Source organism: Henckelia pumila, chromosome 2 (assembly GCF_033568475.1).
Source record: "Henckelia pumila isolate YLH828 chromosome 2, ASM3356847v2, whole genome shotgun sequence".
NCBI classification, from domain to species: Eukaryota; Viridiplantae; Streptophyta; class Magnoliopsida; order Lamiales; family Gesneriaceae; genus Henckelia; species Henckelia pumila.
In genome coordinates, this window is record NC_133121.1 from 88,501,218 (window position 1) to 88,516,846 (window position 15,629).

The 15,629-nt window shown below is 32.7% G+C and overlaps 2 protein-coding genes across 2 annotated transcripts; one reads left to right on the forward strand and one right to left on the reverse strand.

Annotated features, from left to right (window-relative positions):
* Window positions 1–2,787: 2,787 nt before the first annotated feature.
* On the reverse strand, window positions 2,788–3,708 carry LOC140884489 (uncharacterized). Its single transcript, XM_073291262.1, has one exon. It carries the CDS (start codon window positions 3,625–3,627, stop codon window positions 2,836–2,838), a length of 792 nt encoding a protein of 263 aa, XP_073147363.1. The 5' UTR covers window positions 3,628–3,708; the 3' UTR covers window positions 2,788–2,835.
* A 9,983-nt stretch (window positions 3,709–13,691) lies between these two features.
* On the forward strand, window positions 13,692–14,859 carry LOC140877873 (uncharacterized). Its single transcript, XM_073281467.1, has 3 exons — window positions 13,692–13,940; window positions 14,031–14,256; window positions 14,375–14,859. Exons 1-3 carry the CDS (start codon window positions 13,692–13,694, stop codon window positions 14,857–14,859), a joined length of 960 nt encoding a protein of 319 aa, XP_073137568.1.
* The last annotated feature ends 770 nt before the right edge of the window (window positions 14,860–15,629 follow it).

Sequence of the window (15,629 nt, forward strand, 5' to 3'; positions counted from 1 at the left end):
ATATGTTGTCATGACTCGAGACATACCATGTTTTACTTAGTTAACATAATATTTTGCCTACATGACACGTATTGATTATTATGTGGGTTAAATTGGATTTCACATAAGCAGAATTAAATAAAAAACAATAAAAAACCTAATATATATATAAAATTAAAATACGTGAATCATTTATCTCAAAAAACATTCCACACAAACAAAAACCTAATTGAAGCGACCGAGTCCAAATCGTATTCTACTCCTCTTAAATAATAAAATCCAATAAATTTTGGTTATGTTTTTGTTTTAATAAAATTGCATAGAGGTAAATGGTGGGCAGTGTATCCATATCCAAGCCATGTGATAGACAAATTTAGCCATTTAAATCCTTTTTGTTGAGATAAAGGGGGCCGACCCTTTAATTAGATTTTTGTTTGTGTGAAATTTTGTTTGAGGTAAATGATTCACGTATTTTTTTTATATTTTAAATTTTTATAGTTAATTTTGCTCATATTGAACCCAAATTATACCACATGAAAATTAATAGGTGCCAAGTTGGCGAAATCTTATGTCAATAAGCAAAACCCGATAGCTCTCCTGAGTTCTGGTAACATAGAATGAAATGCAAAAAAAATATCAAAGTTATTGTATCTTTTCCAAAACATGAAAACAAACAGGATCAAAACCAAAAAAATTTCCAATTTATTGTATTTTTTCTAAAACATGACAAGATACAAGATCAAAACTAAAAATATATCCAAGTTATTGTATCTTTTTCAAAACATGAATATAGAAGGTCAAAACTAAAAACATGCCAACATGTAAGACTAAATTGCTAATTTTCCCATTTATATATGCAGTTTGCTTCGAGTCACCATGTGATTATTAATCGAACTCTCGCTATCCTTTCCAGCATAATTAAGGCAGGCCAATAGAAGAGATCGAAAGTTCAAATTTTTTATGATCTTCATAACTGTTACACGAAAATTTTTCCACATCTTATAACTCGAAATTTATATATTTTTTAATTTTATTTTTAGAGTATATTTGCAATCCATTTAGAAAATTAAAGTAAATTAGACGTTTTTTTTAAAAATAAAATAACATTTAAAAGTTAAGAGGATACTAAAATAATGTCAGCTTGAGCCTTAAATCATGCATATTTTTGAACGATGGGGACAGTCAATTAACAAGAACAAGCAGTCTAATTTTTTAAATTTAAAAATTAATTGAAGTGGTAGTAGTTCGAATTGTTACATCCTTTCCAATTGATTGACTTTGCAATAAAAAAGAAATATCATTTTCAAACGAATGCTGTTTACCAATAAAGTTAGTATTTTCTTCTTTTTAATTATTGCTTTAGAATGAATTAATTGTATTATTTGGTTTTAATAATGTCACAGTTATACTTAACACAAGAAATCGGCGCAGAAGAACTATTATGCACTAGCTATATCTATCTAACAAAATAATTCAAGTGCCATAATTATATTTTAATTCATAGATGACATAATATGAATTTGAAAATTAAACCTGAAGTGGCGTATTAGATTTTTGTTTCTTGTGTTTTAGACCGAACCGTATTTATTATCTTTCAATGGTTAAAACTCTCAAACTTATCGCAATTATTTATAAATCACGTTAATTGACACTCTCAAAAACTTATCCCAATAATTTATAAATCACGTTAATTGAGCAAATAGCATTAGGCAAAGCCTTTTGCGACGAGTTAGACTGAGAAAACTTTGGTTGAAACAATCGAATTCGTGATTATTCGATTCCGTTTTTCCTTACTCCATGAATGTGTGAGGTATTAGATACTTGGTTGTTCTAATTAGGCTTATTTTATGCTGCATCAGGTGATATTCATCCGATGCAGCATCTATCGTCCAAACAGCTCGGGCTCCATATAATTATGTGGGGCCCGGGCTCCTATTCATGGGGCCCAGCCCCCATGAACGGCAAATTCACCCGATGGATCATTGAACTTCCCAATTAATTAGGATCGTACTATAAGTTAAGGCAATTAGGGATACTTCGTCAAAATCATAATTTATTGATAGACCAAAAGTAGGAATAATCGAAAATTTCCAAATGGACAATTTGAAATTTCCTCGCAAAACACATCATCGGGGTATTATTATATTAGTTACCTCACATTTAATATAGAGTAACACTTTGTGAGACGGTCTCATCTGTGAAACGGGTCAATTATATCCATATTTATAATAATAAGTAATATTTTTTACATAAATTATAATACTTTTTAATGGATAACCCATATAAAAAATCCGTTTCATAAATATGACCCTTGAGACCGTCTCATAGAAGTTTTTGCCCTTAATATAAGAAGAATATGCCAGAATAATAATATCTTAATAAATTTTAAATCACGTGACGTACGCTTTAAAATTTTAGATAGCATGGTAATTGAACTATTATATCATATAATACAATTCTTCGAAGTCTCAATACATTAAATTAATATTAATGATTATATATGCATATATTAAACTTATATCAAGGGTGAAGTTGGTTTGTTTTTGTTTGTTTTCGATATTTACATCATTTTATAAATATGTTCGAACTTTCTGAGCACATTAATAAATCAAAAGAAAATCTAGATAAATAATAAATTGACTAAATCTTGATTCACTATTCGACAAGCTTAATTAGAATTTAGAAAATATTCTTTTTCACTCAGAAAGGAAAAAAAAAAAAAAAAAATGCAATATTCGATATATACAAACACACTTTTCTACACAACAATAACTGAAAAACTTTTTTTAAAAAAACAAAAAAAAAACGTAAAAAATAAAATATTATATTTATAATTCTGAAAAAGACTGCTTACTCTCAAAACCCATTTGCATTAGAGAAAAACCCAATCAAATCCTGTCTGTACGGTAAGTACGTCCGCCGCTTCTCCCCGCCGTCGCGGTTATACAGAGAAGTCGCCGCCGATTTCACCTTTACAGCACCAGCCGCCGTTTCCTTAGTTTTGTTTTCACTTTCTTTTTTTCTACCGCTGTTACTGGTAGTGAACAAAACGGCACCGTCTTTACTTCCCTCACTGTGGCTCCTATGCAACAAGTCCTTCAACTTCCACCTCTTCGAGCTAGACCCGGTTGAGCTGCTCTTGAGCGGCGCCGCCTTCGGCCTCCAGACGCAGTACGTCTCCGACGGGACTCCTTCGAGTTCGTCCGCGTCAGAAGACGAGCTCGACGAAGTGGTCGCCGTTTCTCTTTCTTCCATGAAAAGCTTCCTCAGCGAAAGCCGAATCGTTTTCGCCCCTTTTTCTTGGAGAACCTCGTTCTGGATCTCATCTTCACCGATCAACAAATGCGTGTCGAAAACCGGGTAAACGGGTCTGATTTTACCGTTGTAGAAGATCTCATCAGCCGAAATCTGTTCGGACCCCTTGGTGGAGAACTCGAATTCGAAATCTTCATCCTTATCGTCGTATTCGTCGTCCCTTTTCACAGACTCGAAACCTTCCTTCCTGTCGAAGTAAAATTCATCGTATAGTTCATCGGAATCGTTCTCCGCCCGAAATTCTTCAACGACCCGAGCGGCTATTTGGACGAGATTGGTGTTGGAATAGCTGTTGAAACTGGGAGAAAGCGAGGATGCTGCCCCCGCCTGCATTTTCTTCAGGTGGGAAAAATGGCGGAACACGTCGAATGCGTGTGAATGTGTGTGTGAGAGAGAGAGAGGGATTGAAACTGAAATGGCCGAAATAGTGAAGGCTAGCACAGGAGATTATATAGCAGTGATTTTTAAAGAAAAAAAAAAAGGCAAACGCGCCACGGGAAGGGTGTGATCGGGTGAGGTAGGGTGCAGCAAAATTTACTGCTCTTTTGCAAGGTAATCAATAATTTGGTACATGTGACTCAATTACTTTATTGGGATATAGATGCATAAACTCCAATATTGTTTTCACATGTGATTTATAGATAATTATTTTTTAAACAAAAATTCTTTTAACACAAATATTTTATTCAATTCGATTCGTAAAAAAATATTATTTTTTATGTCAAAAATATCACTTTATATTTTATATATAGATCGCGTCAATCTGTCTCATAAGAAAATAATTACCTTTTAATACTCTAGTTTTGTCTCACGTGTAAATTAGAAATTAGGTAATTTGTGGATTCAAATTTAATTTCTTTTTTGGATTTTCTTGATGAAAATGTGAGCTATTTATTGAGAATAGCTAGTTTTATTTACACAGTTTCGATATCGAGGCATTGTAAAATCGTGGACTATTCAGTTGTAGAGTTTATACTTGAAAAAGTAGTATCTAATTAAAAAAAAAAAAAAACAAAAGAGATGATTGTTATTCATTGACATCTACATAGAAGGCAAATGTTTTATATAAACACAAAAAGCCTTCACTAGAAGTGATCCCTTCTTCAAGTACTAATCTAATGACATATGTCTCAATATAATGTTGTGTATTTGTCTACAGTGTTACATATTTTAATTGTTTCGTTCAATTGAAATTCCGAAATAAATAATAATTCAAATTGTCATAGGGGTGGCAATTGAAATTTTATTATTATTATTTTTTAAAAAAAGTAATAAATTGGGTGGATTTAGGTAACGGAGATGATTGACTTTGGACTTTTTCAGCCCCATATATACATGTTTTGTAATTTGTATTCCTTACTTGGTTCATACGTAATGATCCCTGCTTCACACGTACAACATATTTTAAGTGTTTTCCCCCCAATTTGACATATAATTAATTCTAAAACTTAAATTCAATTTTATATAAAACCCATGTATAATAACAATCACACAAAAAATATTTAATGAGAAACTTGATTTTGTTTCTATTTCTAATATAAATTTCTTTTTACATGATGTAATTTGTGGTTTTAGAATTGAGATACTGTGAGATTGGATGACTTATTGATTATTACAATCTTTTTATGTTAGTGGTGTCAAATGAAATAGATGTGAATGTATTAGTAATTAATAAAATGAGCTACATTAATAATTAAGGAGTCTTGTCATTAAAATATCTTCTTTGGGACAAAGAAAGATGGAAGATATGACCAAACCTCGAGTATATTTTCCAACAAAGAAAATGAGAGGGAGAAAACAAAGCAAACAAAAGTGGATTTTGTAGCTTTATTGAAATTAACAAGGAAAAAGGGAATATAAAACGAAATCAATTATCTAGAAACAATATGCTCGTTTATAATATAGTTAGCTTTCTAGAAAGACTTTGCCCTTATCTTTGTCCAAACATTCTTGAAAACACCATTTTCATTGGAAATAGTCAGTTTACCACAAAGTTTTGGATTACATTTCAAATTATAAACGTTGGATTAGTTTATTACATTTCTTTACATATATTCCTTTCTTTCTAACTATATCAAATTCATTACCTTCTTCGGATCTCCTATATATATAATAGTTTGTATTTTCATGTTTTATTAACTTATCTTTATTAACTAAATCTTGAATACGTTCAACTAACTTTTGGATATAAGAAGTTTGGTCGTAAACTTTACTTTTTCAATTAATTAATTTTTTACATATATATAGTATGGATTTGGTGCGCATAGACACGAGAAATGAAGAAAGTCGTGATTATATTTGTAAAATCATATATATCTTTTAAGATATTAGATTCATCTCGCTCACTTATATTTCCGCACGGGAAAAATCACATTAATGCAATCCGATTCACAGTAACTGTAATTCCGATTACGTACTCAATACAAACATGTTGGCTCCTTTTTTCAATAGCGCCTATGGCTGGATCGATTCCTTCTTTTTTGTTTTTGCAACATTTAACTCCGCAAAGAGTTTAAGATCGAAATGTGCAATGGTGACGTCCGAATTTTCACCTATTTTGATCTATTTAATTTATGATCAATTGCCTAGTTTCTTTGATCTCACTAGCTCGGTCTTCCTTCTCCGTTTTCTTCTCAAACATGATCAATTAATAGAGGTCCACCTTTAGGAATCATATCACTAGATGCTAGTTAACATATAACTATTTCACAAGGAAAACGATTATTTTTAAAGTAAACTGCAACTAACAAAAATTTTTCAGTGAACAAACCGTCACATAAAAGATTATTTAGAATGAAAGATGATGAATAATACATAAAATATAGTAATAGCTAGGAATTAATAAAAATATATGATAATTCATAAGCAATCATTTGAAAGGCTGCAGATTACAAAACAAGCAATTATTTTTGCTTCTAAATCTGGCCTACTAGCTTAATAAATAATTATGAAAATCATTAAACTAAAACTTGCTGAAGCAAACATCGGACTCAATGGTTAGGACAACTCACCAACTAGATTTTTTGCCCTAACAAACAGACAAAATAATTCATTTTTTAAAAGTTGTTTCAGTTGATATTAAAAAAAAGATCATTAGGAAATTCTCATATCAAAATCGGGCAAACGTACTTTAAATCTAAGAGGGAAATAAATAAATAAATATATATATATTAATTAATATAATTAGATGAATTCCGTCACCCCTAAATAATGCAGAGAGTGATTGTTTCCAAAATGAAGTAAATTTTGAATTAGCATAGATAGAAGTGATTTGGATCACAATACTATTTAATCTCACCCTCAGACATTTATTTAATAAAAATGAAAATATTTTTTTTAAAAAAAGAATAAAATATGAAAATATTATTATATCATATAGAAGAAATTACAGACCAGACATAGAAATAACCTTCAGCAAGAGAATGTAGAGTTTGATTTGTTGATTACTCTACAAAAATAAAAATGTATATCTTGAATAAAGACTCTACAATCATCTACAACTAGACCAAACCAGATAAATATGGTCCAGACTTGTTCAATGCTTTGATGACCGGAAGTGCATCAAACCCTCAAACGTTAATTATTGTAAACAAGATCGATGCATTTTAGAAGCGAAATCATGGTTTACTGCATCTACCATCGCACATGGTATCCATGATTTTGTTGGAGAAAATGGGTTTTGAGGCCCATTAGCTTTCGATAATTAATCGAGGATTATTCGCCCTATGAAATTCAAAATTGACTTGAGAATTTGAATCTACATTTCGAGTAGTTGTTTTTGGAATATTAATTTGCTCAAAACTGATTTAGGGTGAATGGAAAATTAATTATTTAATATTGGTATATAAGACACAATTAATTGTGTAGTAAGAAAAATGAGAGTTGTCCCACATTGAAAGAAGTTTTCTTTCTATTCCTACATATATAATATTGTGTATGTCAATAGATTGATTAAATTCAAGTCAAATAAGCGAGATCTTTTATTCATGTTACTCGAAAATGGGCTCGATGATGTGGTGGGTTGCTGACGTGGTGCGTGGGGTACAGTCAATGTACACGTGCATTGATTGGATGACGTGGCATTCTAGTGTACGCCACTAGAACATGACATGGTGACGGTTAATGTCTCTTCGATCAGATTGAAGGGTTGTGATGGTTCGATGGTTAGATAAAAAAATCCAGACAGTTGGATGACTAGATTGATTAGATCATTAAGATTGAATCTGAGCCATTTGATTAGGCGGTTGTGATCTGACCCATCTAGTGTTGTATCCGAAGGATGTGATCAATCCAAAGAGGTGCGATTTGGATCGTCCAATTCAAAATGGATGCATAAGATTAAATCTGGTCAAGATATGGCTCACCAAAAAGGGTGTGATCTACCCTATCAGATTAAGATCTGACGGATCAGATTGAATAAAAAGCTTAGAGACACAACTAATTGCAAAAAGACCCCTTCAACCATTGGACATCAATAAATATGCCCCAAGTCATGATCGAAAGGTTGTTGTTGGTTGGTTATTAGAGATTATGGAACCAGAAATTAACGTTCATTTTGTCCAGCATATATTTTTCGTTTAGTATTTTCAGAAAGTTCAAGAAGCATATTAAAGTTCACCGAAAGTTCAAGAAGCATATTAAAGTTCGCCGAATTTTTTTTGATTTGGAGTGCTTTTATTACAAAATGAAAGTCGTTGTATCTTTGGAGACGATTGTCATATTCCATAAACACCGTGTGTGGGGAAAAATCGTTGTAAGGACATAGAGTCTAACTCTAGCATCGACTTTAATTTTCTGTTGGTTTCGTGTTCCAGAACGTGTTGCAACATCTGTCAAGAAACAAGTCAAACAGTTTCAGTTTTGCACAGGACCCAAACCCAACAATCTTAAGAAGAATTTTACTGTGCATTCTGAAATAGAATCTTCATCTACTGATCACGTTACAACAACCATTCCAGTGACGCATGTGGAGAAATCGGAGAAGTTTGGAGGCCCCGAATTCTAAAAGATGATGTTTTATCATGCTAGATTGCATCTGGTTGAGTTTCTGCATGAGAGGGCTCCATCTATATCCGAGAAGAAAATTTACAGTAGAAAAATAATGGCTTATGAAGTATGAATACGAAATTGGTAAGTTTTTTAATTTCAAAATGGTTGATTTCAAATCTGCTATGATCCAAGTGCAAGAATTGCAAGTGTTACATGATTTGAATGTCGGGAAAATGCAAATAAGTGAACAATTTCAAGTTGCTACAATAATTGTGAAATTTTCGTCTTCGTGAATAAATTTCAAAAAATTATTGAAGGCATAAACAAAATAAAATGGGTCTCTAGGTTTTGGTTGTTTGACTGCGTATTGAAGATGCAATCGCAAGCAATTTGAACCAAAAGAGGAATTGTTCATATATGGAAGGGCTAATTTGGTTGAACCAAATTCTAGCAAAGAGATTTACAATGGTGTATTGAACGTTGGAAATTTAATTACTCTTAATGACGTTTATGGATTTTGGAAATCTAGAGATATTCAACATTGACTTCCGTAGACTCTATAAAAGTTCAGCGGTATCCAAATTAGATTTTTATAGAGTTCTTAAAAGTCCAGTGGTATTCAAACTTGACTTTTATAAACTCTGTAAAAGTCCACAAGTATCCAAATTTTCCATAGATTTACCAGGATTCTTGTAGATTTCTTTATGTACAAAACTTAAAACACTAGGTACAACAATAAAAAATAAAAAATTCTCCTCTATCCACCCTAAAGATTTTTGCAAACTTTTAATTCAACAACTTCTACCATTTCTCTTGTTAAGGCGACGCTTTTTCTCTCTGCAAAATCAACAAGGGTCTCCTCTCTTTCAAGGTATGTTTCATCTCTTGAATCATTATTTGTTTAATTTTTTTTTGTACAAATTGACTTCTCGATTGTTTATATAAGCATATTCATGATTTCTCGTAATACTATGATTTCACCATTTGTTTATTTCACACATATCATATATATATATATATATATATATATATATATATATATATATATAAGATTCGTGTGAGAAAAAATATGAACTGCCCAAGTTGTCTTTGGGTGTACGTCCTGCATGCTCTTCTTCTAGTAATTTTTTTGGGGATTTTTTTCACACTTTTGTATCCATGGCTTGGTCAGAAAATGGATTCCTCAGCCCCTTTTATCTGGATCAAAAGAGTTTGTTAGAGCATATAGTAATTTGTGGTCTTGCAACACGTACTCCTAGATAATTGTTAGGAAAATTTTTTTTTTCCTCCAATAGTTGGCCTTTCTATTTGATGTTCAATTTTTTTTTCAAATGACTATAGTGGAAGGAAGCCAATATACATAATTATAGATTGTAGAAGGATGAAAAAATCACAACCATAGATTAGATTTGTCAGAATTTCTTGCTTTCGTGTGGAAATTTCTTTCGTTAGTATAATTACGCATTCTTGTAATTAATTATCAATTGAACTCTTTGTTGCTTGCTTATGCGATGAGTGCATGCTTTCTGGTTTGTCTATGTATTTTACTAGAAAAAGTAAATTTGATTAGGAAGCAATTTTATGGCTTAAACTACCTAAGTATTCTTTAAAACATTATGTTCTGCTTGTAGGTAGTCCTAAGTAAATAGATTAAGCCATCTTAGTGGGTCTTATTGTTTAATGACATTGGTTGTTTAATGATAAGCCATCTTCGTGAATGTTGTTTAGTGGTTCTGTAGTAGCCCGATTTCATTTTACAAGATCAAGTGATTTTATACATGTAATAAAATGACATATAATTTTAAAAGTGTCAAAACATATTTAAGGAACCCTTATTTGGTCAAAATAAGTGGAAAATCAGATCCGGAACGTCCAAAAATGGTAGGATAGGTCCCGGGGGTCCAAAAACGGTAAAGAAAAGGGTGTTCACTTCGAAGCCACCGTTGTGCAGATCGGAGCTGCCGGTACGAACGGAAGTTTCGATGCAGCAACGGAGCTTCCGATGTACTGTCTGAAGACATGGCGATGAAATTGTACACGTAGCTGCATGCAACACATCGGAGCTTCCGATCTCAACCAGTTGCAACGTGGATTCCATGCACACATCGGAGCTTCCAATGGCACTATCGGAGCATACGATTGTGCTCTATAAATAGTGTCGGAAATGGCTCATTTTGAATGTCCAAAATCCTCTCATTGACCCATGTTAGTTCCTTTTACGAGCTTTTGTGTACTCTTATTTTAAGAGTTGGAGTAGGTAGTAGTTTTTATTTAGCAGAAAGTATCCGCAGTAGCAGCCAGGCGGTGGAGCTCTGGCGAGACGTTCAGGGGTCGTAGCTAGGCTATGCCCAGGCTCTGGGGCATACGTCATCAGCGGGCTGACGACGGACGAAGGTATGGCTTTGGTTTTCTATAGAAAATAGGGAGTAGGCTATAGTTTAATTAAGACTTTTAGAGCCTAGTAGGTGATGTTTGGCATGCTAGGTAATGCATGGGTTATTTATGTTGTAGTGATGCATGGTAGGCTTGGACCTAGAGAGGAAGCTTCTAGGATCTGCCTTAGTAAGGTACAGAAGTATTTATTCGAGATATCCAGATGAGTATGCATGTTTTATGTGTTTGCATAGATTATGTGATTGCATGTTTTATATGACTTTATATATATACAGCATGTCACGACTGTATGTTGCATACATGAGCATATTGAGCTTTTACCTTAGAGGTATCCTGTAGTAGGGCGCTCACCCTATGAGTTGTGGATGGTTGGATACTTAAGTCTTGTGTCAGGTCACCTTTATGGTTGGACACATGTACTAATATCAGGTCACCATTATCCACTGGGTATATGAGCCACCTCCTGAGGCGACGGCGCAGCGTGCTATATACCCTGGGCCCGGTCTTTGAGCTTATTTCTTAACATGAGAGTCTTGGTACCCAGTTCATTTGCATACATGCACACATAATACCGTATACTCGTACTCTCGTACTGAGCATGTTAGGCTCACTTTCGGTTGTTTTTTGTTGGCTGGGTGCCCTATTCCATGGGGCAGTTGCAGGTAGTTCTCCCGGAGACAGGGAGGTTAGGTGGTGACCAAGGCTGGTTAGTAGGATTGACCACTAGGAATTGCTAACCTGATATTATTTTATTTTAAGATTCCGTAGTTACTCTGATTAAGATTATTTTTTGATTAATTGCATGTTTAAGTTCTTATTAGTAGATGATCACGGCGCGGGTCACTACAGGTTCATTCTTGAAGAGTTAGATGACCAGAAAAGCATAAAAAAAATATTATATCTGGAATTGGATTACGAAGGTCAATTTAGGCTCAAATTTGAATCCTTGTTCAATCATGAATTCTGATCACATAGACAAAAATCATACAATCTATTCTTCATGCTGAAGTGTACAAGGTGAGGTCCATTATTCCTTGATTTTGTTATCTTCCTAATTCAAAAAGTCATCTTGACATTAAAAAATTGACAAAAACTAAAAAGTAATTATGGAGAATGTTCTATATGAATTGTTCAACTTGGATCTAACGTGACCGATGTATAATGTATTGTTGGAAGATTTATTCTAATTTACATCACCGGTGTCTAACCGTTAATCCAACGATGTTTTTTTTGAAGTCTTGATCCAATGATGTTATATGAACCACAGTTCATTTTTCATGTTGTTCTCGCACGTGTATATACTAGTTGGGCTTCTAAAGTTGAATGCATATTCACCATTAATTATTGTAATGGTCAAAGAAATTGTGCATTGTTCTTGATATTTGAGAGTATACTAATCAAATCGACTGTGCAAAATGTGAATTGATATTATTTCTATGGTTGAGATAATTATTTACTTTATATTTGTTTCTTATCTTGTGCATGATCAAGTCACGTTATCAATGGGAGACTCACAAGCAAAATATAATGTGTGGACCACTGAAGAGAGTAATGAATTGCTAAAAATAATGGTTGATGCTGCCATGCAAGGATGGCATGATAAGAATGGAGTATTTAGTAAAAAAAACCATAGAAATAAAAATACTTCCTGAATTGAATGACAAGCTTGGGCGTGAAAAAACTATGACACAATATCAAAGTCATCTGAAGTAGTTCAAACAAAGACACGCTAGTTATTGTAAGCTTTATGTGTCATAAATCTTGTTTTGGATGGGATCCTGTGACAAAAAAATTCACAGCTAATGACGAAGTATGGGATGATTATTTCAAGGTGAGAGTCTTCAAGTTTGAAAAGTAAAATTTATATTTACAGTTATAATTAAACTAGCTTTAACACTAAATGTTATTTTTTTCTCTTTACCAGTCTCATCCTAGACATGAATACTATCGGACAGACACTTTTGAGGATTATGAAGAATTGAGAATTGTTGTTGGGAATGGAACTGCTACAGGAAAATACTCAACTGGATCAGGAGATGACAATGAATCAAGAAAGTTGAGATATAAGAAAATAGGGGAACTAGTTTATTAGATGATTATGTGTATGATCACAATACTGGTGAATATTTTGTGCAAGACGACATATAAGAATCTTCATATCAGCCTCCATTTCTCGGGAACTCTGTTTTACCATTACTTTCTTATCCCATAAGTTCAGAGGTTCCATCAACAAGTAAAAAACAAGATAGCACTGATTTTGAAGCAAAATCAACCACACACAAGAGTATTAACCCAAATGTTATGCACGAGTTCTCCCACAATCTTGAGAAGGTAGTTTCTAAGATAGAATCAATAGGGAATGCATGTGACACTTGTTGGGATGCTATTAAGGAGCCTCAAATTTGGATAATCGTACTCGATACAAGGTGCTTGATTTAATTAATACCATATATAAAAAAGATGGATTTCATAAAAATGACAGTTGAAGAGCGTTCGGGATGGATATAGTATAAATTGGAATAATAAGTATGTTTTGAAACATGATTAATAATGATTTACACCGTGTTAAAATTTATATTCTTGTTTGACTTGTTTTTCTAATTATTGATTTAGTTGTAAACTCTTGAATTTTGGTTTATTTATATAAGTTTTCAGTTATTTCTTGAATACATCATGTTTGATATATGAGAATGGTTTTTCCATAAATTTATAGAGTTTTTTCATTTGAATTTGTTGTTTGATATCAGATAGTTTATTTAAATGTCAAATATAAATGTAGATGAGGTAGAAGAGCAAATAGAAGAAGAGTAATTCGAAGAAGAATTACATGAAACTATTGGGTATTTGTTGATGGAAGTTCATGGGAACCTCTATATGTTTACTAAACATATATCTACCAAGAATTTTGAATGTGTTCATTTGCCCTTTAAATAGACGACAATAACTTCAAGGGGAACAATTATATTAATAAAATATTAAAAAAAGATCCAACAAATTTTCGAGAAATTTATAGAATGTACCCCGATGTATTTTTAAAATTGAGCAACATCCTTAGAGAGAAAACACATTTGCAAGACACAAGATACATTTGTGTTGAAGAAATTCTTGCTGTGTTTTTACTCGTGGTCGGTCATAATACTCGATACTGCTTGATTCGTAAAACATTTGATCGTTCACACTACAATACAAGCCAAAACTTCAACAAGGTGTTGAAAGCATTACATAGCATTGTAGCAGATATAATGGTTAAACCTGGAGCTGCAGTGCCAAAAAAAATAAGAGAGTACAAGATTTTATCCTTACTTCAAAGTACATAAGTAATGAAAATATTTGCGTTGTTGTTGTTGTTGTAGGATTGCATCGGAGCTATTGATGGTACTCATATTCCAGCCACGGTGTTAGGTCGTGATACTAACAGTTATTGTAATCGTCATGGGACGATTTCTCAAAATGTTTTGGCAGCATGTAATTTTGATTTAGAATTCATATATGTGCTCAGTGGATGGGAGAGATCTGCACATGATTCAAACGTATTGACAGATGCTTTATCAAGAAATAATGGGCTCAAAGTGACACAAGGTACTTTTTCAAAAAAAATGTTTCTAGATTAAAAAAAAATGTTTTTAGCTTATTTATATTTTTCAAGATTATATATTATATGCATTATTCACTTGATCCTATAAATATGGGTCGACAGGTAAATTATTTTTAGTGGATGGTGGATATCCAAATCGACGTCAATTTTTGGCTCCTTTTCGTGGTGTGTGTTATCATCTTCAAGAATTCACTGGCCAATGTCGTCACCCCGAAGATGCAAAAGAGTTGTTCAATGTTCGTCATGCTTCTCTGAGGAATGTAATAGAGAGGATCTTTGGCATATTTAAATCGCGGTTCAAAATATTCAAAACTACTCCTCTGTTTCACTATAAAACACAGACGGATCTTGTATTGGCATGCGCTGGATTACACAATTTTCTTCGCAGTGAGTGTCGTTCTGATGAATTTTCAGTTGAAACTGAGACTGAAGTTCCACCATCTTCATCAGAAAAAATCTACGAAGATGGCAATTTTGATCAATTATTTGACACACAAAAACAACAACGGGCAAATGCTAATGCGTGGAGAGATGCTATAGCAAATCAAATATGGAGCGATGTTGAACAAATTGTCAATATCAATTAGAATTTTCTTCATAAAATTTTTGAAATTTTGTTAAAATTGTCATACTATTTTGATTTTTAAGCTAATTTTGATTTTAAAAAATTATATTATATTTTATCAAAAAATATTCATTAATTAATAAATTACGTTTATTAATACGTTTTAGGGAGATATCGAAATGAGTTGTGAATTTATTAGCTATTTGTTAAAATGTTAATAGAATTTTATTTACGTTGATAATAAAAAAATTATTTCAATGAAGATATTATATGTGTCATATATTAGTTGATCATTAATGTAGACAATTGAATTATACGTAATTAAATGAAAAAGTCAAAAAATGTCTACAAAATTTATACAAGAAGTCTATTGGAATCCATGGAATTCTGTTTAGAAATCTGTGAGAGTCTACAAAAGTCTATCAACTACATAAAAGTCTGTCATTAAAAAAAGTCACTGAAAGTCATTAAATCTCTGAATTGAATACACCCATGTTAGTATCCTGACAAGAGGAATGTCAAAAGGTTCTAAGAGGACTGTTATAATTATGATAAGACAAATCACGTGGCCAGGGACTGTTAACGTCCAATGAACCAATTCTAGCAAAGAGATTTAGTATCTTGACAAGAGGAATGTCAAAAGGTTCTAAGAGAACTGTTATAATTATGATAAGCCAAATCACGTGGTCAGGGACTGTTAACGTCCAATGAAAGGCAAATGAAATCAAGTTAACATGAATGTTGCAAATGGTGTTGCAACAGGTCATGAGACAGACTTGGAGACAGACTTCA